This window comes from Pinus tabuliformis, chromosome 9, assembly GCF_031772625.1.
Source record: "Pinus tabuliformis cultivar Carrire ecotype Pingquan chromosome 9, CPIR1, whole genome shotgun sequence".
Taxonomy (NCBI): Eukaryota; Viridiplantae; Streptophyta; class Pinopsida; order Pinales; family Pinaceae; genus Pinus; species Pinus tabuliformis.
This window is the reverse complement of record NC_142307.1, coordinates 1,034,322,782-1,034,345,508: the sequence shown is the minus strand read 5'-3', so window position 1 is coordinate 1,034,345,508 and position 22,727 is coordinate 1,034,322,782. Positions and strand designations below refer to the sequence as shown.

Below are 22,727 nucleotides of genomic sequence, written 5' to 3'. Positions count from 1 at the left end.
CCCCTTGAAGCCAAAACAGCTCTGATACCAAATTTAGGTTTTAACCCTGTACAGAAATTACCTACATTCGAATTCTAAAACATAGAAAATAAACAATGCGAGAGCATAACACATAAAACACATATACACAGATATTTTCCCCTAGATCCCAAAACCAGGACTACCAGCTTGATTTTTCATTATGTTCCTTTCAATGTTATAATACATATTTATACATGCCGAAGCATCCAATACCATGGACTGAAAAGCATTGCGTCCAAAAACATGTGCGAAAATCATGCACAAAACCATAGGTGGTCTGCCCATCCTAACATAGGGTCCAAAACCAAAATTTTCCAGGGCACTGCCCCAGACCCCATAAAGTGGGGTTACGGGTATGCCTCAAACCCCCTATGACCCCCCTGGCCCGCTACACAATCGACGCAACGAAGGGCGGCTCCGCCCTCCCTCTAACCCCCTGGTTAACTACATGGGCTAGTCGTGGAAAGAATATAACACAACTCAACAACTACAACCTTCTCTTTTTCTTCCTAGGACCATGTTTCATAAATTTTCAGACTGGATACATCAATAACATCAATCAAACATCAAAATATATCTGCATCAATCAATCTTCTTTGCACCAACCAAAACTGAATCAAACAATCAGTTCTCTGAAAGTTGTAACCATATTACAGTAACAGCCCTAGAACCCAAGCCAGAATCCAGGACACTCCAACAGCAAATAGAAGTAGCTAAAACATATTTTATGAGATGTACGCTACTTCAATGTGTCAAACCTGCATTCATACGTTGTTATATGAAGGAAAACATGCGTATACGCTATTTTGAAATGCCAAACCAGCATGTATACACGCCTTTGCTCTACTGAACCTGAGTACGGATCTGTAAAAGATGATTTAACCTTTACAACTATTCAGACATCAGTTATACCCAGATCATTAGATTTACAGATTACGACATGTGCCAATTATAAATGATCAAAACCACACAAATATACTTCTCTTCAAGCCTTAAAATCTTGACCCATCAATAGAACTTATCCTTCTTCAAGCGCTCAGGTTCCTCCTTGATTCAGATCCAACTATGCACCATAACCCAATGACTAGTATTCTAGATCTTGCTCTACATTAGATATTCAATGCTTGAGTGCATTTGCGTAATGATCTCCTCCTCCTTTTATAGTCTTAAACCTTACTCAATACCATGGTCCAAGACCATTTAGAAACAATACCTTGGACCAATTACCTAGGGTCAATACTTCGGACAAGATACCTTGGACCAATACCATGGGTCAAAATACCAAGGACCAAATACTAAGGATCGAAACCAAGTTTTCCAACATGTACGCGCTTTTCCTTGCGTGAAAGTGCGTGTATACGCATACGCGCCTTTTGGGTGGCGAACCCACGTGTATACACGGCTTGGTCAAGGGGAACCTGCGTATATTTTTCTTTCTTCATTCTGTGAGTCTGAACTGTGATCTATCATTTGAGTGAGTTGCCATCAAGGATAACACTTGAATCATACCTGTATCATAATGCCAAAAATCTCCCCTTTAGACTTGATGAAAACAACCACACCAAGTCACTCTCTCCCTTTGACATCAAGGGAAAAGGGAAGACCAAGATATTCTCTCCCTTGGTATACATTCTGTTGTCCATACTCCCCCTGAGTACATGTTGAATTCTCTGATTGAGCTCCCCCTTTGTATATGCTAAGATGTATCAATCCATCCATGCTCCCCCTGAGCACATTCCGAGTCTAAACAAGACCATGATAGTCATCAACAACTATCATACACCATATGATCTGCACTATAAGCATCTCTCATCAACATCAGCAACCTGTAATCTGCAATATGATTCTCTTGACCAACCAACAGTAAGTAGCAAGATGTATCATTTAGCCACATAAGCATTATCACCAAAGTCTTTTAACCATAATGCCAACAGATCCTACACCTAATGGTGTGAGGTCTAATTGGGACTTCACATCAGGGAGATCACATGGTTGACGGATTTCCAGCACCATCAAAAAGCTCTTCAAGTATAATTGATGTTTTCATAACACCTCAAAGACCTACACCAAGTGCTTCCTATGTTCCTCCATATTATCATTGTACACCACAATATTGCCAATGTATACAACCATGAAAAAAATCTAGAAATGGAAGAATCACATCATTCATCAATGTGAAAAATGTGACATGGGAATTACATAGCCCAAATGACATCACCACGAACTCAAAAATCCCATATCTCATCACCACAATTGTATTTTTCTCATCACCTTCTGCAATCTACACTTGATAATACCCATGCCTTAAGTCAAGCTTCAATAAAATCTTGGCCTTCACCAGCTTATCAAAGAAATTTGTTGCAAGTGGAAGTGGATATCACTTCTTGATTATCTGCTTGTTCAAATCTCTATAATCAAGACACATCTTGAACTCATTTGTGTTTGTAATATTGTGAAAGAGAATTAGAGCACTGTAAGGGGAACGTGAAGGATGAATGAAGCTTTCCTCAACCAACTACTTTAGTTGATGCTTCAACTCCTCCAAATTTGGATCAGACAATCAGTAAAGAGCTCAAGTTGGTGGTTCCTTACCTAGCATAAGATCAATACAATGGTCAACTACATGTCATGGTGGGAGTAATTTTGACAACTCTTCCAACATCTGATCCACATATGCGTCCAGAACATAAAAAGTATTAGGTGGAATAGGAGTCCCCATTCCCTCATATTCTCTAATCTCTCTGATAACTACCATATATATCTCTATATTACATCCCCATGCTACCCTCTTGATACTCAATGTTGACACCAATTGCACTCTTGCATCTTTCCTCTTCGATGAAGTGTGTAAAGACCACACATGTGCATATCCACATATGAAAAACTCATCCATCGAAGATACCATCACTACTTTTCATCACTAGAGAAAATATTATCCCAATATCACATTAAAGTCATCCATCTCCATGAACATGAAGTTAAGGGATCCACTCCAATCTTCAACTTGAACTGGCATATCAACTGCCAATACACTCACTGTTCTAGCTCTAGAGTTCACTTCCTCTACTTATGCTCCACTAAAAGGTACTCTGAATCCAATCTCTCTCACTAGACCAGCTCTCAAGAATTTATGCATAGCCCCTGTATCCACAAGTTCTTGGTAAACCTTCCCATGGATATCTAAGACACGAAACACAAACTATGCAATCTACCATCCTGTTTCCCAAGAACACCAATACTCATAGGAAAACAAAAACTCATACGCATACCTCCGGATTCATATACTTCCATCGCTTGGTTGCACTTCCTTGTATCTTTGAAACCATCATCCTGGTGACAAGCTCTAATAACATCTGTCACATGCTCAGGGCATCCACTTGAGTCAAGGTTTGTCAAGTCTCTTGGGTGTTTGAAACTTGCATGGTTCATAATAATGGCATGACGAACTTATGACTAATTACTTCTAGACTGCGCCTCTAGCACATATACTTCTATTGCATGTGTTAATTATTATTTTTTTGGAATTAACATGCATTCAAAAACACTAGTATGTTTCCAATTAACTTCATCAACATATGCATAAAAACATCAACTGAAGCCATAAATAAGTGTGAGAGAAATCATACAACATATTTCATATGTGGGAGGGAAACCCCACAATTATCCCCATTTTCTATTATGCAATTCTTACAACAATACAATATTTTTGGTTTTAGCCTTCACTTAATTCCAAAACAACATTGAACAAGTTGTGCCATAACCCCATGGCTCGGCCACACAAACTAAATAATTTATTAATAATTATTTATTATAAGAATTATATCTAATCCATCATCCACTAAATACAATAGACATGTATAAATACATGTGCTAGGTGATATTCCATATCCTCAGCAAAGGGAATGACTACACATTAATCATAAAATAATAATTGTTTTATGACTATTATTACATGAATGTTATTTATTACATAATAATCACTATATTATACCTTATTTGTAATATACGCTAGGTATATTACAACATTGTAGTTCATTGTTCCTCAAGGGTTATGTTAGATTGTGACATTCCTCAATGTTTATTTTATGTTGTGGCATTTATCATGGTTGTCTTATGTTGACTGTGGTTATATTTAATTGGCTACAATTTATTTTGGTAAATTTTGGTTAATTATGGTTGACTTGTTCAAATATAAGGGTTGAATATGATTGAGATTGGTAGACCACGGTTTCTGATGGTTGACTATTGTTATGTCACAATAATTATGTTAATCAATGTTGACTTCTGTTGAATCACTACACTCAATGATTTTGTTCAATTGTGGCATTCATCAGGAGTAATGTTATGTTACGATGTTTATCAAGGGTTATGTTTGGTTGTGATATTCTCTAATGCCTATGTTGCATTGTGACATTCATATTCATTGGTTTATGTCAAATTGCTATGTTCCTTACTAGATATTTCACATTGTGATGTTCCCCAAGGTTTACGTCACCTTGTAACATTCCTTAAGGGTTATGTTTCATAATGGTTATGATGCATACTAATATTGATCTCAGTTAGCTTATGAGGAATTGCTATATTTCTTAATGTCACATTGCAATGTTCATAAGGGTTATGTCAAAATTTGTCATATTCCTTTTTATGTCACATTTTGATGTTCATCTTCATGGACTTATGTTGAATTTAAGTGTCCTTCAAAAGTTATTTCACATTACGATGTTGGATTATGACATTCGTTAATAGTTATGACATTATGACATTCATCTTGGTTAACTTAGGTCTAGTTACTACCATCCTTTATGGTTATGTCACATGTGGTGTTTCTCAAAGGTTATGTTGGATTATAGAATTCCTCAATGGATATTTTGTATTGCACTATTTATCATGGTTAACTTATATTAAATTGGTATGTTCCTTAATGGTTATGTTTCATTTTGATGTTCATCAAGGGATATATTGTAATATGATGTTCATCATTATGTTAGACTAAAATAGTTATTGATGTTTACATACAATTCCTATACGTGATAATGTATAAACTGGCATATTATAATACTTTATATATTTAATAAAATATTTAGACTTAGAATAATTCAAATTTTTAAAATATTTCTAGCTTCAAAATTAATACACAAACATATCTCTTTTTAAAAATACAATTAATAATTTTAAAAATAAAATCAATATTTTTATTATTTTTTGTTTTTCTTGTAAAAACAGGCCATTCATACTACTTTCAAAAAAAGATAATGCACATAATCATCACTAGCTACTCATTTGCAACCTACAAAACCAAACCATTAGTGGAAGTCAGAAAATTTAAGATTGTTAATATTTTTCACTATTTAAGAATATGTTAAATTGCAACTATTTATGACAAAGAAAATAAAATCTATACTAAGGACATACTCATAACATTAACATAAAAAGGGTTCTACTACAAGTGATTGACTCGATTGGACTTCATCCTACAAAAGTGTCCACCTGAACTATTGGTTGTGCTCACTGTCATTATTAGAGGAGGAAAAGTCAAGGTTTTTCATGTTCTTTGCAAGGATTATGACCTTTCCCTTGAGCCTACCAAATTTTCCTAGCAATTCTATCATGCATATAATCAATTCTTTCTATGCATGTGCTCTATCAATTAGGAATCTACCCATTAAGGTATTTAAATGTTATCAATAATTTACATGTAAGGGGCAGTGTTAGCTCTAGTGGAATTTTGTACATATGGAATCCAATCCCTAGTTTCTTAAACAACATGTTTGTCAAGAATCTAGTGTCTCGATTATCTAGCCTTTTCTTCCAAATCTGAGATCGCTCTCTGAATTGTTGTAGGGATTATGTCCCTGTAGCACCCCATTACTACCTGAGCTACTTCATGGGCTTGAGTTTGGTGGGTCGAAGAGGGATTATACTTTTAATGAGGGAAGTGACCATGATGCCCTCATCTATTTCCAAACCAAGGAGTGGATAGTTGTTGCCTAGCCATAATTATAGGCGTGATATAAGGAGGGGGATCCAAGTGAAAGTGTGCGAAAGGGAAGGAGATAGAGTACTGAGAAAGCTAAGCAATAAGGTAGAGATAAGGGGAGGGGTAGGATTAGTAATCTAGAGGATGGGAAAGGTAAACACAAAGGTATGAAATCAAAGCATGGGGGGAGACAGAGAAGGGAGGTTAGGACAAAGGAGGATAAGAGGAGAAGGGGGATAATTAAAGAAACCTGTCAATCTAAAATCCAAGTTTAATGTAGTAAGGATAATTTCTTGAATTGAAGCATAATTCCAAATCAAAATGATGATTAGATCAAAATTACAAAAGCAATGACTACAGTGACTTATAGTGAGGGAATTTCTTCGTCTGAAATTTTTCCAACTTAGAATGATGACAAGTCATGTGTTCCTCAAAGCCTCCATGAATCATCCTTCTGAAACCAACAACACCACATATGCTTCTTGATCCCCATAGCTAATGAATCATATTCATGTACAAGGCATTAGGCCATGTATGTTTGTCTTTAACCAATCACCCATTAGCATTATGTTTTTGTCAATCACTAATTCATTCCATAATTACTCATGAAATTCCCTTGCAAATTGAGATCCAAATTGGTTGTAGCGCTCCCAAGTTATACACAGTCAATTACAGATATGGTGCAAGCTACCACAAAGATTTTCACATTTCTACCAAGGTGCTATATACAGTAGATCATGCAAATTACCATTTAAAAAGCAACCCACCTTCTTCATTTATAACCACAATATTCATTTTAAATTAGAAAAACAACTCTTTATATATACACCTACTACGATCATATATATAATTATTATAAAAAAAATATTTTATAAATTTTATAAACTTAAAAACTATATTATTTTAATTATTTTATTTTTCTAAAATAATATATATATATATCTATATATATATATATATATATATATATATATATATATATATATATATATATATATATGACATTTTTGCCGTGGGTAAATCCAATTATGAAGAATAAAAATTTTCCTAGGATATAGAGATATTAAAACTCAATTAATAGAATTTCTTAGATCTCATTGAGTGAAATAACTCGTGGTTTTTAATACATAGTTTTTAAAATTAATTAATTAATATACAAAAAGAAATTATTATATATATTATTTTATTTTTATAATAATATTAATGGTTCATATCTCTTAATTAACACTGTAATTGTGGATATTTGTAGTTTAAAAAAAATAAATTAGTAAAATGCATATTCACGATTTCTCTGCGGTAATAATTCATGATCTCTCTGGGGTAATAGAAAAACAATCTAGGGGACGTCTGTGTGCAGTCCGGCTCGCTGATATCAAGTACACACATTCCTTATATTCTTCTAATACATATCTTCTCATATATTTTCAAGTATGAATAATTCACCCCAATTACCAAAGATTACTAAAGGTAGACCTAGCATAGTTACTCTACAGAGCCTCTATGAGCATATAGAGTCTTTAGAGAAACGTAGAGAAGAAAGATAAGTCAAGCTACAAACAGAGTTAGCAGCAATGCTGGAAAATAAATTCACATCTCTTGAAGACAAGATCCAGAAACAAATAGAAATTAAAATAGAACTATTGGAGAATAAGATGGAGGCAATGGAAACTAGGTTGCAGGTTACAGAAAAACAAAACCAAGATATGAACCAAACATCCCAGCAAGTAGATGATGATACTTTAGAGAGTCTTAAAATGAAGGACATGATTAAGGAGCTAGAAGAAAAAGTTAATATCCACCTTACCCTAAATAGTGTGGCAGGTAAATTAGCTATCAAACCAAGTAAAGACGAAATGAAAAAATTGATAGAATTAGACCATGAGTGTAACAAAAGTGCCTTGAACCTTATAATCTTCGGTTTGAAAGAGGAGGTACATGAGGATACTTTAGCCATAGCCCGGACATAATTACATAATAGATTACAAATTGAAACAACGTGTCTCATAGAAGCAACAAGGTTGGGGAAACTAACTGAGAATAAAGGAAGGCTGATCTGAATAAAGGTGAGCTCTACTGACCATAATTATGACATACTTAATAAAACCTCAAGTCTAAAAGGAATGGGAATATTTATAAATGAAGATCTCATTCCAGAAGATCAAGCAGAATTGAGAAAGGAGGTTCAAAAGGTAAAGGAAGCTAGGAAGGAAGGAAAATGGGCAATAATCAGAAATAGAAAAGTTGTTATTCGAGATAGAAACCAAAAATATAATAATAAATAGCAATTCAACATGCTCCGGATTCTTTCTTGGAACTATCGGGGCTTTCCATGGAACAAAGGCCCCAAGCTAAGTTGGATCTGGAATGATGTTGATATTATTTTGCTTGTTGAAACTTAGGAGCACAAAGAATCTAAGGTCCCTAACATAGATGGCTTTACATTATGGTCTACCTAGAATAAGCGATCCTCCTATAGAGGCATTGGGGGTATATCTTGTTACATTAAGAAGAACATCTCTCCCCATGCTAGGATTTATAAAAATGACCCCTACAACCAATATAGTTGGATAGAAATTACTGACATTTATGATAAAGAGACCTACATAGCAATCTGTTATTTCCCCCCATCAATTCTAACTTCTATAAGAAAAATATCTAGTTAAAAATAGTCCTTACAATGGTTTAGAGAATGATATTTCTAGCCTAAGGAATGGAGACAATATCCTTTTAATGTGTGACTTTAATGCTCAAACTTCAAGAAACCAAGTTATTCTTCTAAGCAATCATTCCAACCCTAATCCTCTTTGGTTAGATGAAGACCTTCCTCTGGCTAGCCGGTACAAAAGGAGCTCTGAAGACCTCAAGGAGAATTTGTTTGGGTCGGAGCTAGTCAAGCTTTGTAGTGCTCAGGATCTCATACTTTGCAACGGTCTAAAGAAGTGGCCCAACTCTAACCAAATGACCTGCATCCATGGGCTTGGTAGCAGCGTGGTAGACTATGTTATCTATGATCTCCCTCTATACAACGAAATAGCAAATTTTGACATCTTAAACAACCACGAGCCTGACTCTAATCATAGGCCTTTACTTATAACTCTCAATTTTGTCATGCATAAAGATCCCATAGAAGAAAATCCTTATAGCCAAAAGAAGTTAATCTTTGATAGAAATAAAAAAGACCTCTTTCTAAATGAATTAACAACTAATTTGCTTCCTATATCTAGTATAGACAACATAAAATATCTCTATCATAATTTTACTACAACCCTCTCATATTCTATTAACAAGTTCTCAATTGAAGTTTCAAGTAATAAAAGAAATAGCAAAACCAGCCCATGGTATGACAAAGATTGTAAAAGTGCGAGAAGAGCAATTAAGGAAGTTGTTGATGAATCTCTTAAAATTGGCAAGATAAAAATATACAAAGCCCTAACTAAAAGGAAAAGAGGCAGTATATTCATAAAAGACAAAAGAATCTCTTACACCTCTCTAAGGTAGTTCCTAAGAAATTCTGGAGGTAGATTCTAACTAAGAAAACTAAAGATAATAATAAAATTGCTTTACACGATTGGAATTCCTATCTCAAAAAGCTTTATGAATCTCCAAATGTCATGGATAACTTTGAAACCCTGCTCATAATGAAAGAAGTTTTCTCATTAGAAGACATAGTTTTTGGGTTTAATCGCTTGGCTAATGGGAAAGCTAAGGACATTAAAGGTTACCAGGCGGAAATCTTAAAAATTGGAGGTCATGTCCTCATCCCCCACATTCACAAGCTTTTCAATCAAGTGGTCAAGAAAGGGTGCCATAAACCATGGACTCAAAGCCTCATTATCCCTATTTTTAAAGGTGGGGATACAAATAACCCCTTTAAATATTGGACAATTATGATCAGCCCTCTCCTAGCCAAGTTATATGGTATTACTTTGGAAAGGAAGTTGAGCTTATGGCTTGAAAGTGAAGGTAAGCGGGCTAAAGACCAAGTGGGTTTTAGAAAGCAACACTCAACAACATACGACCTCGTTACGCTTATGATCATTATGGAGGAATGTTGCAATGATAAATCCAATCTCTTTTGTTGCTTTGTGGACTTTAGAAAGGCTTTCGATACGGTTCCTAGAAATAACCTTTGGAATAGATTAGAAGAGCTAAAGGTTCCTTTTGAGTTGAGAGCTGCTGCTATAAGGTTATATGAGAATATAATTGCCAAGTTAACGAGCAATGAAGAGTGGTCAAAAAATATTAAGTGTAATATTGAAGTTAAGCAAGGTTTCCCCCTCTCCCCTACCATATTTGGCATTTACATCGACAAGCTAGAAGGTTGTTTAGAGGAAGTAGGATGTGCTAGCACAATCTTAGCTCGGGTAGTCATCATCCTTCTTCTCTACGCTGCCGGTATTGTTCTTCTCGCAAGGTGCCCACCTGATCTTGATAAGCAACTTATACTTCTTAAATATTTCTGCTCTACCATGGGTATGATTGTTAACACTGACAAAACAAATGTTATGATTATCAAATCCAAGAAGGACACTTACGCTAATTTTATGTATGACAATAGTAACTTGGAGGAAGTGTCTTCCTACAAGTGCCTAGGAATTGATATTCATCACAAGATCAACTGGAACTATAGCATTGAGAAAAAGATTAATGGGGGATGGAAAGCTTATTTTGGTCTTGAAAATAATTTTAAAACAACAAACCTCGTAATGTGGGATAGAAAGAAGTTCCTCTTTGAAACTTTAGTCACTCCGGTTATCTTATATGGATGTGAGGTTTGGGGTTGTAGCATCTCTAGAGAATCCTAGAGAAAGATTGAGCAAATCCAGAAGCATTTTATAATGTATAACCTCAAAATTAAAATCAACACACCCTATCCTATTCTCCTTATGGAAGTGGGTCTTTCCCCTATCGAGAGCCTAGCTATGACTAGGTTTCTGTTGTACAAGCACAAACTCAATAACATATGAGACCATAGACTTCCTAAGCTAGCTGTAAATTCCAGCCAAAACCACCTAAGTCTCAAATGAGGTTGGTATAAAGACATCAGAGCCTTGTTAAACCACTGGGAGATCGATGAGAATGTTTCATTGCAAAACATTAATAACATTAAAAATATTGTTATTTCTAAGTTCAAAGAAAAAATGTGGTGTGAGAAAGATTTAGCAACTAAAAGAAAATTAAGATATTATAAGGAGGTCATCAACCCCACCCTAGAAGATCAAAATTATCTCTCTATTTTAACTAGCTCGAAGAAGAAAATTAATATAGCCAAGATTAGAATGAACTCTCATGAGCTCCATAGTGGAACGGGTCATTAGGCAGTTCCTAAAACACAATGGATGGAAAGGTTCTGCCATCTCTGTGAGAATACAAACATCGAGGATGAAAATCACTTCCTCTTAGAGCGTCTCATGTACAACCACATTAGATATCAGTTTCAAAATCTTTGTTGCAAAACTGACCTTCCTAGCGTTTTACGTTATCAAAATTACAGTGAGCTCAGGAGGTTTCTCTCCAAGCTTTTTGAGCATAGGAATAAAATCTTAAATCAAACTAAATAATTCATTTCTTTAGGTTCGATAGACCAAAGTTTGGTCTCAGTGGAAGCTAACCATCATCATCATATTGAACTAGAATCGTATAATTGTTGATTTTGGTTAAAAAATTATTAAGGTGAATATTTGGTACATGTTAAATGTTTCATTGATTGTTTGATTGTTTAATTAGTTCTCTTGCAAATCTAGATAAGTTCATCACCATGGATTGTGTTTTACTGGGAGCATTTATTGCACTTATTGGTTTTTTTGTTGAGATTTTTTTTTTTTTTTCTTTTTTAATTTAATGATATAATTTTGGTGTAGTTTAATTTATTGAAGAAATAGTTTTTTTTTTTTAATTTGAATTCATCAAAATCCAGCAATAAAATTTCCATAATTTTTTGTTATTTAAAATATAATACAATTTTGAATGCATAAATGTATTCAACACCCTCAAAAACTTTGGAGTATTAGAATTAGACAGTTTAAACAATATAAACTCAAGTTTTTAAAAATCTCCCTCATATTTTGATTAAAATTAACCAGAAAAATAATCATGAAAAATGCCATTTCTTCTATATATATATGATTGATTCTGCTTATAATTTTTAGTTAAATTTTAAATTAAATTAATTTTATTTAAAATATATTTTTAATATATAAATAAATAAATATATATTTAAATTAAAATAAAAAAATTATGCCTATAATTTTTAGTTAAATTTGAAATTAATTTTATTTAAAATATATTTTTAATATATAGATAAATAAAAAATATATATTTAAATTATTTAATTAAAAAAAAAAATTGCGTAAATGCTCTTACCGACTTTCCTGAAAGCAACGGCCTTCGATCTTTGAAATTAGTTTATTTCTGAAATTGTGATTTTAGTATGAACTTATTTGGTTCATAAAATTGTGATTTCAGTACAAGATAATGAAGGCAATAGAAAATTGAATGGCATAATGGCTTTTGTCATGTTACCAATTGTCTGTTGCCCAGTTTCACTCTCAACTTTGGAAAATATTTCACTCGTGAACTTGTGATTTTAGTATGAGACGATGAACTTGTATGTTACCATTTTGTCTGTTGCTCGGTTTCTAACGACAACCACCTTCCCTCCTTCGCCATTTTTTTTTATAACAACATCAACGTTTCAACCCTGTAGTTTCTTGATATCTGAAGGCGATTTGGGGAGGTGAGAAATCAGAAGGTGAAATCTGAAAGGGTCGCACTTAGAAACAGTGGGAGCACCACCATAATAACTCCTATTCCAACGCCACTGCACTTCATTCCCTGTTGAAATTGTGGGGAATTTCGTATTTGAAGCATATTGATTATATTTGGATTTGAATTCAGTAATAAGATGGAATTTTTTTAATGCTGAAACAATTCGAAAATATCTATCTTAAAAACTGTAAAATAAGATTCCATTCCCAAAGTTTCATGTTGAAGTGTCCATCTCTGTATATACAGAAAGCTTCTTATGTGCAGAATCATATTTACATGCATATAAAGAAAAAGCAGAATGGTAACATGCTCCTGCTAGTCGTCCATCATCATGCTCGATGGATAATGATAATGAGAGCGGAGGGGTAGGGGTAGGGGTAGGGGTAGGGGTATAATGTAATTGTTTTTCAGAATAATTACATCATTGAGATTTGGTTTGACATTTGGAATAATTAATATGATTCATTCTCAAGTAGAAATGAAAAAATCAATCTTCTCAAATGAGAATGAACCACATTAATTGGTTCGAAATGTCCACTAACTACAAAAATATGATTATCATAAAAAATCTCTTTATCAATAGATATATTGATCACAAAAGTCCAAAACCTAATAAAAAATATTTTAAATTATCCCATTTCTATAATCCTATTTTTTAAGTTAAAAGTTATCATTATAATAATAATGACAATAACGAGAAGAGTATATATAAGTGAAAAAAATTATGTAGATTACGAAATAGTGCTATATCAAATAGCAGTTGACTTTGACTTTGCTTATACGAGTAAATCTCTAAGATATTCTAAAATTAGCGATAACCCAATAAAAATAGCAAATAAGAATAGAGTTCACTTTGCAGGACTCTTCTGTGATCATAACATCCGAAGCGACGGCGGCTCCAGGTTACAGCCAATGCCTTATGCAGACACAAGCAATGTGAATGTGAAGTAGATTATCATGTTGTTAATAGGACTAATAGAGGAGGTGTCAAGATTGTTTATTCTTTCTCCACCGACGGGTCCGCTCTGCAGTTGAGCTTTGACTTCTTAGAAATGAAGGCCACGCTTTCCGCCTCAATTCAAGGCTTTCACGTGCGCAAACGGAATCGGCGTCGTCTACAGAGGCCGCGAATTTGCCCCCGACATCCGAAAATGCCCGAAGTCTGGTCATTTTTTTTTGGAAATTTTGATAGTAGACGGGTTTGAATATTGTTTTTAGGGTCAAGATAAATTCAGCATTATAAAAATTCGGGACATTGAAATCTGGAAATTTAACAATATAATTGGATTTCCTAAAATTTTTAGGAAATTTTATCAAAATCTTACGAAAGTCCCAGACAGATTTGAAGCCGCGGAATCGTCATGCACAGAACTATTCGCTTTTCGAATCGACTTATCGAAATTCGTGTTTCTTTTTCCCCGATTCGGGCGAATTTTGGTAGCTCTGATTTGAAATGTTAGAGTATCCGAGACCAATCACCGGCGATAAATGCTCGTAATCCAAGTGAAGCCTGTTAATCACAACTAATCGGACGGTTATCCTGGTTGGTTGGGAGAGTTCACGAACTTTAAGTTCGTGGTTGATACAGGAAAAAAGGTTGTAGTTTGATGACGCAATTATAATGTAGCCATATTGTAATTGATATTTATACGCTTCTTGTTTAAAGAAAGGTCCACTCCTCTGGATAAAAAACACTAGTCAGACCTAGCGATGAGAGATGCACATGCTGACAGCCTAGTTGAAACCTGCTAATCACAACCAATACGACCTTGTTATGCCAAATGCATGGAAAAATAAATGTGGGTTAGTTGTCAGATGGATAATGAGGCAAAGTTTTCTGCGTCAATTATGACGATGACATGATGAAGTGGTAAGTGCGTGATTCCTATTTTATTCAATTAGGATGAATTAAGGTAAGTACATTTATGCAAAAGAACATGATTAGAAAATAATTGAATTGTTAATTGGAGAGAAATTTGGATAATTATTGTTTTTGGTTTAATTGAGAAGTTTTTTTTTATTGTTTATTATTAATTTAATATTGATTAATATAGTTTATAATAGATTTGTTTATTAATTATTATTAGTTTAGTATTAATTAATGTAATTTATAATATTTGGCAAGATTTTTAGTAAAGGTAATTTAACTTATAAATGAAATGATTTTTTCCACGACAATTTTTCTATTCAAGAGTGATTTCTAAAAACTGTTTTAATTGTTTAATCTGCATAATTCTAGTGTCCCCATGGGTTTTTCAGAGTGTTGAATCCATTTATGTATTCAAAAATGTATTTTAAACAACAAAAACTCTTGAAATTATATGCCTAGTTTTGGTGAATTGGTGAAAAAGGCTATTTCGTCTATAAGTTAGACTAGACCCTTTTAGTAATAGAGTTGTTTATTGATTCCTATTAAGTTACCATTGATTTGATTAATACAACTTCAAATGTTTAACTTTGAAAACTAAATATTTATTTTTTAATGTTATAAAAAAATTTTTTTTTTTAACATTTGGTTGGATTATAATTTGAATGTTTTATTGTAGCTTTTGCACAATATAATGCCATATAGATAACTCCCTCTTCTTTTATATCATAATTTACATATATAATTACAAAACTATGCATAACTTTTAGATATTTGTGTAGTATTTTTTTATTGTTAAACTTTCCACTATAATATAAGCAATTCTTTACATTAAATATAGATAGGAATAAGATTTAAATAAATATCTATACATGTTATTACTACTCACCAAGAAGTTCTTGGGTGAGAAAGCATATTAATTATCCACTCCACACATGAATTTATCAGTTCCTATCAAAGTAAGACTATGAGATTCAATTTTTCTATTGAGCATAATTTCTGAATTGAGTAGCAGGTACTAAGCTGCCCTCCCTTATTAAGTAAAAAAATTGTTAAATTATTATTATTATTATTATTATTATGATGTAGAGAAATCAATAATTTGGCTAGTTTTAGTTAGATATTGGATATTACCACTATAACTTTTAAGTGCTTAGATATACCCCTTTCATAAGTGAATAGGAAGATTTGAACCACTTTATTTTCACAATCTTCACCAATTAAACTACTCCACTGACATGATTTCCGAATTTTTAAATAAAAAAAAATATTATTAATTAAAAATTAAAATGATAAAATCCAAATTATAATATAAATTTTATATTTATTTTTATTAAATAATTATACATTCTTTCCCTTTTACTTATATATATGTCAAAATAAAATTTGCATACGAGTGAACATTAATTTGCAAAATCTAAAAAAAAACTGAAAACAATATATCTATGTCATAATAAAATTTGCATACGGGTGAACATCAATTTGCAAAATCTTAAAAAAAACTGAAAACAATAATTTTCTGATAAGTTCAAACAGCAGGTATATATTAAATACGGTATAATATCAACTTTACCTTGCAAAATTTTAGACAGTGGATAACAATAGTCTCCCATCAGGGACCACGAACACACATAATAAATGTGTGTAATGTAACACGCTCTATACACTGTAAATTTTTCCGGTAGTCTGGCATCTACCCATATAACAACATTTATAGTTATTCTGAAGGTTCTATATACCTACTTCACTGCCATGTTTATCTAGCATCTCAGCCACGGGTGCTCCTCGAAAAGTTATGAGAATCTTAATATTTATTAAATAAGCAACTAAACATATGTATATCTATATATATATATTTCTTTAACCGGTGCAAAAGCTGCTTCCTTCACGCTCTTCCCTGACTGATCTTCAATCCCATATACCTGCACCCACAGCAATATGTACCGAGATTATGTTTGCCCTTTCTATATAAAAAAATCCCTACAAAACAGAGTAAAACATTCAGAATACTATAAATGTGATAGTTACCTGCCAAGCATCATGGTGGTGGCCTGTGGGTTGGTTCCAGGACCGTCTTTAAATGTTGAGCCGTCCACAATCCTGAGACTATCAACTCCATTCACCTGATAGTTCTGGTTAACCACAGCCCCAACATGACATCCTCCATGGAAATGCCACATTGTGTTCACAGTTTCACGGCAGAACTGAGCCATGGCTGCATCGTCCCACGTTTTCTGCGGCAACGCTTGCCCAATGAAGTGAAATCCATTAGCGGACGCGCCAGTAGAGGACTTATTAGCATTTGAATATGCATAACTCCTCAGAGACCGTGTGTTCAGAATTTTAGCGATCATCCTCGCACCTTGCACGCAATTTTGCAGGTCCAGAGGGTTGGAATAGTAATTGTATCGGACAGACGGATTGTCTCGAGGATCCTTGCTGATTAGCCGAAGCTCTCCTCTTGACAATGGAAACGCCAACTTCTCAAATATGTTTCCAAGATACAGAGTCTGGGTGTGAGAAGAGGCGCTGCCATTTGTACTAGCTGGAGCCGGTTGGACGAAGCAGCTGGACTCGATGTAAAATTGAGAGCCTTTAGGAATACCCACTACCTGTATGCTGGAGAATTCCATGGGTATAGGGGATTGCAAGGTTACGGTTGCACGGGGACTGTCTTGAATCCCTTGGCCTACGAAAGGCAAATTAACGACTAGAGGAATATTGAATTGTTTGAGTTGTTGAGATGGGCCAATTCCGCTCAACATCAGCACTTGGGGGCTCCCTATGGATCCTGCAGAGACAATAACCTCGCTGGATGGTGATGATTGTTTCAGAAGAGCTTGATAAGACTGACCATGGGCGTCCATGAATTCTACTCCGATAGCCCTCGGCTTCCCAGAAGAGCCACCCCTTTTCCCTGCAAATTTTCATTCCCAAAATATTCAATCTACATATACAAATCTGAATATAAGTCTATAAGGCCAGCCTTGCGATTGGAAAATTAGGCAAACAATATTAGCAAGGAATTTTCTGAAACGGCAGTCATGTGCAAGAATGGGCCGTGTAATTTGAAAGGTGAGGAAGAATGAATTACCTTGAGCTGAAGGGGTATTGAAGAGAATCCTGTTGACGGTAGCATTGAGAAGAACCACGATATTGTTGGGGTTGGCAGACTTGAGAAGATCTGCTGCTGTGTGTCTCTTGCCATTGTTGTCGAAGGTGGAGGCGCTGATCTTGGTTCCATCCACATGATTTAATGTATATCCATTGTATGGAACAACTCCTATTTCCAAGAGCCCATTTCTGAAAACCGATGACCAGCTGGAGAGACGAGATGGTTTGAAGGCATTTTGCTTCTCCACCCATTCATACGACTGCTCTACAAGCCCCTCGTCCCATCCCATATTACGAATATAATCGGAGCTCGCCCTGCTGTAGAAGGCGGCATTGAGAGCAGTTCCACCTCCCAGAACTCTGGCTCTCGCTAAAGTCACTCCATCCTCTGTGTCAAACGACTGTGCAGGGGAAGTGTATTTGTCGGTCTCCCCCAGTAGGTTTCCATATGCGTTGGCGTTCTGGATTTCGGGAACCCCATAGGGAGACCCTCCCCTCTCTATTACCAAAACAGAATACTTGGCAGACAGTGTTGCGGCCAGCGGGCAGCCGGCTGTTCCTCCTCCGACAATAATGTAATCATATCTTTTGGCAGCAGCGCTCTTACAGTTCTCAGTCATAAACACAAACGGATTCGAAGTAGAGGATGGTGTGGCTGCAATGCAAGAGGTTAACAGCAAATTGCAGCTTACAATCACTAGCAGAAACCATGCATGAACATTCACGACTGACATTATCCCCATCGCAGAGAGTTCGACTCCTGCAGGCCTTCTGAAGACGTGATTCTACTTCAGACTCTCTTAGGATATTTACCCTAGGCCTTTTGAAGATGTGGTTCTACTTCAGACTCTTACGAAATTTATAGGAGATTGCAGTTGTTCAGTTGGGATGTGAACGCCTCTGTAGATAAGAAGCATCATGCCGTACGGGCCCCGCTGCATCGAGGATCACATGTATTCAATCCGTCGGCCATACGGTAGTCGGTGGACTTTAAGTAAAGTGAGATTGCAGTCAATCGGACATCTGCGCCTATGAAAGCATGATGTCAGTCCTATGTCATGCAACTTTCGCAGTGTGTGAAAGCAGTCACGATAGATTTTACGAAATTTAAAGATAAAACATTAAGCAATATATATAATAATTACGATTAAAAAGTTAATAATAATTCTAAACTCTATAATAAAAAGTTAATATAAAACTAATATTATTTTAAATAATTAACAATTTAATACCAATTTACATCAACTATCATTTCATTTAACATCACCTTTTAGATTTTAGACTTTACAACTTATAAAAATACGCAGGATGAGAAATATAAAATTTTTAATTTTAATTATGTGTCCATGATTTGTAAGTTTCTAAACTTAACATTAAAAAAACATATAAACCGCATCATCTAGTCAAATTAATGATAGTGAATAAAATATATATTAAATATATTTTCATTACAAACAAAATGGTTTTTTTTGGCAACCAACTTCTTATGGGGTGGTAGATCATATCAGTCTAAGATCCATTGGTGAAGATGGATTCTATTTCAAGGCCGAAGAAGTTGGGTAGATGGGGCCTTCTGCACATGCGATCTTTCGGCAAAGCCCTTCTCTGCAAATCTCTTCTTAGAGGAATTTATGGCAAAAGTCAGTGGAGCATCATCATTAATCAAAAATATCTCAAAGGAAGGAGCATGGTATTCTGGTACAGAAGGTAAACATTGGGCATCAGAAGAGGATCCTCTATATGGCAAAGCTTTAAAAAGATCCAGTCTCTCTTCATGAAGAATTTAAGATGGAGAATCTTCACAGGATCGAGCATTTATATTGGTTTTGACACAACTGTGTACAAGCTGGAATCGATGATTCCCCCTGCCTTGCTCTCCTTCTTCTACTCAAGGGGCCTCTTCACGTGGAATAAGCTAATCAAATCATGGTCCTCACAAAATCCAGTTTGGAAGGACGGGGTCGAATTATCCTTGCCCCACTCTTTTCGCCCCTTATGGTCATCGGCTATCAGCAGCGTTTCTAGCAAAGGTATCATTCAATCGGGTTCAAAGGATGAACTGATTTGGTCACTCGAGAAATCCTCTCAATCTATCTGCGTCAGAGATCTATATGTTGCTTTCTCATCTGGTCAGCCGCCTTCCTCCCCCATTTTCCCACTCAAATTTTGGAAAGCTTCCTGTCCGCTCAAGATGATTCTTTTCTCATGGCTCCTCTTCTCGGACAGGAATCTCACCTGGGAGGTTCTCCAAAGAAAGGGATGGCAGGGTCTGGGAAGATGCCAAATGTGCCTTTTTGAAGCTGAATCCAATACACGCATGTTCTTCCAATGTGCCTCATCTTCAACAATCTGGTATGATTTGTCTTTGATTTATGGCTTTTCTCACCGGGTTTTTTCATCTGTACAGGATGGTTTCAATTGGTGGAGTGCTCATAATCCTACTTGTCGTTCTTTGTTCATTCTCACCTGCTGGTTTTTATGGAAATGGAGAAATGATCGCATTTTCCAGGACTCCAGGACGCCCCTTGCTTCTATCCTGGTCTCAATTTCGGGCTTCATGCCCCCTTCAGATTAATCTCAATCCAGCTTTGCTTCTAACAAGCTTTTTTTGGACCCATATGTTCTCTCTGTTCGCGGTTTACATACGGCTCTTGCTGATCCAGCTCTTTTTAAATCTATTTTTGAGGTTCCGCTTCACCCTTCTCGTGAAGCGTTATATGAGTTATGTTTTGGACCCATATGCTCTCTGTGTTCGCGGATTTCATGCGGCTCTTGCTGCACTTTTTAAATCTATTCTGATGCTGGCTTCACTCCCTTCTCGTGAAGCGTTATGTGTGATACGCTGTCTGATCAACAGTGATGCTATCTGATACACGTTGTAATTATGTCTACTATGTTCTGCCGATTCTCATGTATTTTGATCATGTATTTAGATCTTTATATTCCCTTAATATAATCCATGATGATTTTCTCTCTGAAAAAAATAAATTAAAACCTACTATAACAACATTATAAGATTTTTCATTCAAACGCTTATTTATTTATGTTGATATGAAAAATAATATCAGTGTATTAATAATAGTAAGAAAAATTCATTTTTAATTGTGTAATTATAATATTATTTAATATATTTATATAGTTTAAATGGGTTTAATGGTTAAAAGTATATGTTTTTTTTAAGAAATCAAAAGTTTAAAACCAAGAGATAAAATTTAACAGTGAAATAACAGCCATAACCTTAAAATTAATATATATATATATATATATATATAATTTATTTTTATTTTTATTTTTATATAATGATAAAATCATAACACTAATTAGTATGCATAAATGTATTATTCATAAATGTAGGTTGACTTATCATTATTATAGCTCTCTAAAATTACTTATGCTAGTGATCTATAAGGTGCAAGGTTTTACTTCTATGCTAAATGTAGCTGAGTCTTGAGCCATTAACATGTTTGTATATATCCAAAAAGAAACTCTTAACCAAACAAAAATAGTTGTAAAAAATACTCAAAACACCGCAAAAGCTTATTTATTCAAATAATCAAAATACTTAATTATAATTATAATAATTGATTATAATTTATTCAAATAATAAAGATACATAGTTATGATTATAATAAAACAAATTTACAAATAAATCCATTTATAATTTTTTTAATTTAATATTAATTAAATTAAATTAAATCAACTCAACTAACATGGTTATCCACGACGGGAAAATTTACCGAGATAAATCGAACGTATTCGGCCCACCTACTATTATCAGTTGTACACGGTGAGAGAGGACTGCCAATGGGAAATTTAATAAGTGGAATTGAATGAATTCGACATCCCTACTATTCTCAGTTGTACGACGGAAAATCTACCACCGTGCCGAGACCGTCAGATTTAGGTAAGGAATTTGACGAGCAAATTGCTCGTCATGTTTCCATTTGGCTGTCCATTACGGCTACAAATTTCTTAAACCGATTCTCGGTTGTACGATGGGGGAGACTATTACCGTGCCGAGGCCGCCGGATTTAGGTATGAAATTTGACCAGTAAATTGCTCGTCACGGTTCAATTAGCCCGTCAAATACGGGAACAAATTCTTAGCCCTATTCTCAGTTGAACGATGGAGGAGACTACTACGTGTGGAATTTGACAAGCTAGGCTCAATTTGCCCCTCAAATACGGGTACAAATTTCTTAAACCTACTTGTCAAATTGCCCGCTAAATACGGATACAAATTTCTTAAACCTACTTGTCCAATTGCCCGTAAAATACGAATACAAATTTCTTAAACTTATTTGTCAATTTATTTAGTTGAAATGGGCAACAAATATATAATTTGCAAATGGGTATTAAATGAGCGGACTGTATGTTTTCACTATTAAATAATTAATATGCTAAAATCTAATAATGAACATATATGGCCCCACCATTGAATAATTGATATGCCAAAATCCAAAAATAAGCATACACAGCTTCATTCATTTAACCTAGCAGGCTACTTATTTTCAGCTGTTGAAATGGCCGGAACGGTCAGTGGAGAACGGGCTGGTCGGATTTGAAATTCCTACCGTGTAGGATTGATGAGTTAGAGCATTACCATAATCGTCAAACTATTGACAATAATGAAAATCCGTTCGAAGAAAAGGCGATATCACACCATATGATAGCCAAACGTTAGGTATGAGTGTGGATATGTTAAAATTCTAATTAAATGATCACCCGTCTCCCATTTCAATCGTGTTTCCTCACAATCTGAGTTCACCCGCTTTTTTTTATGTCAGAGCGAATGTTCCACCCAAATAAAAATAAAATGTGCCATTTATGGGGAGATTTTTCCGAGTCTGCGGCTCCACTAGAAAAGTCACTTGTTCACTTGGAAAATTAGTTTCAGAATTGACATTTATATATAAAAACACGGGGAACAGAATAGTAAAACATGTGGAGCCCATTTGGTTCACTCGCTCAGCTCGCGGAA

General features: G+C 34.8%; 1 protein-coding gene across 1 annotated transcript; it reads right to left on the bottom strand.

Annotated features, from left to right (window-relative positions):
• Positions 1-16,148: 16,148 nt before the first annotated feature.
• LOC149152219 ((R)-mandelonitrile lyase-like) lies at positions 16,149-18,596 on the bottom strand. Its single transcript, XM_089440764.1, has 3 exons — positions 17,728-18,596; positions 16,662-17,550; positions 16,149-16,555 (listed from the first exon to the last, which is right to left on the bottom strand). The coding sequence occupies exons 1-3, from the start codon at positions 18,488-18,490 to the stop codon at positions 16,519-16,521; spliced, it is 1,689 nt and encodes a 562-aa protein (XP_089296890.1). The 5' UTR covers positions 18,491-18,596; the 3' UTR covers positions 16,149-16,518.
• Between the last annotated feature and the right edge of the window lie 4,131 nt (positions 18,597-22,727).

Bases quoted from the DNA above. Each gene is read 5' to 3' on its own strand.
- LOC149152219 (XM_089440764.1), bottom strand. From the start codon at position 18,490: ATGGGGATAATGTCAGTCGTGAATGTTCATGCATGGTTTCTGCTAGTG. The intron at 17,551-17,727 runs GTAATTCATTCT...GAAAATTTGCAG, and splicing joins CAATACCCCTTCAGCTCAAG to GGAAAAGGGGTGGCTCTTCT. The intron at 16,556-16,661 runs GTAACTATCACA...CTGTGGGTGCAG, and splicing joins ACCACCATGATGCTTGGCAG to GTATATGGGATTGAAGATCA.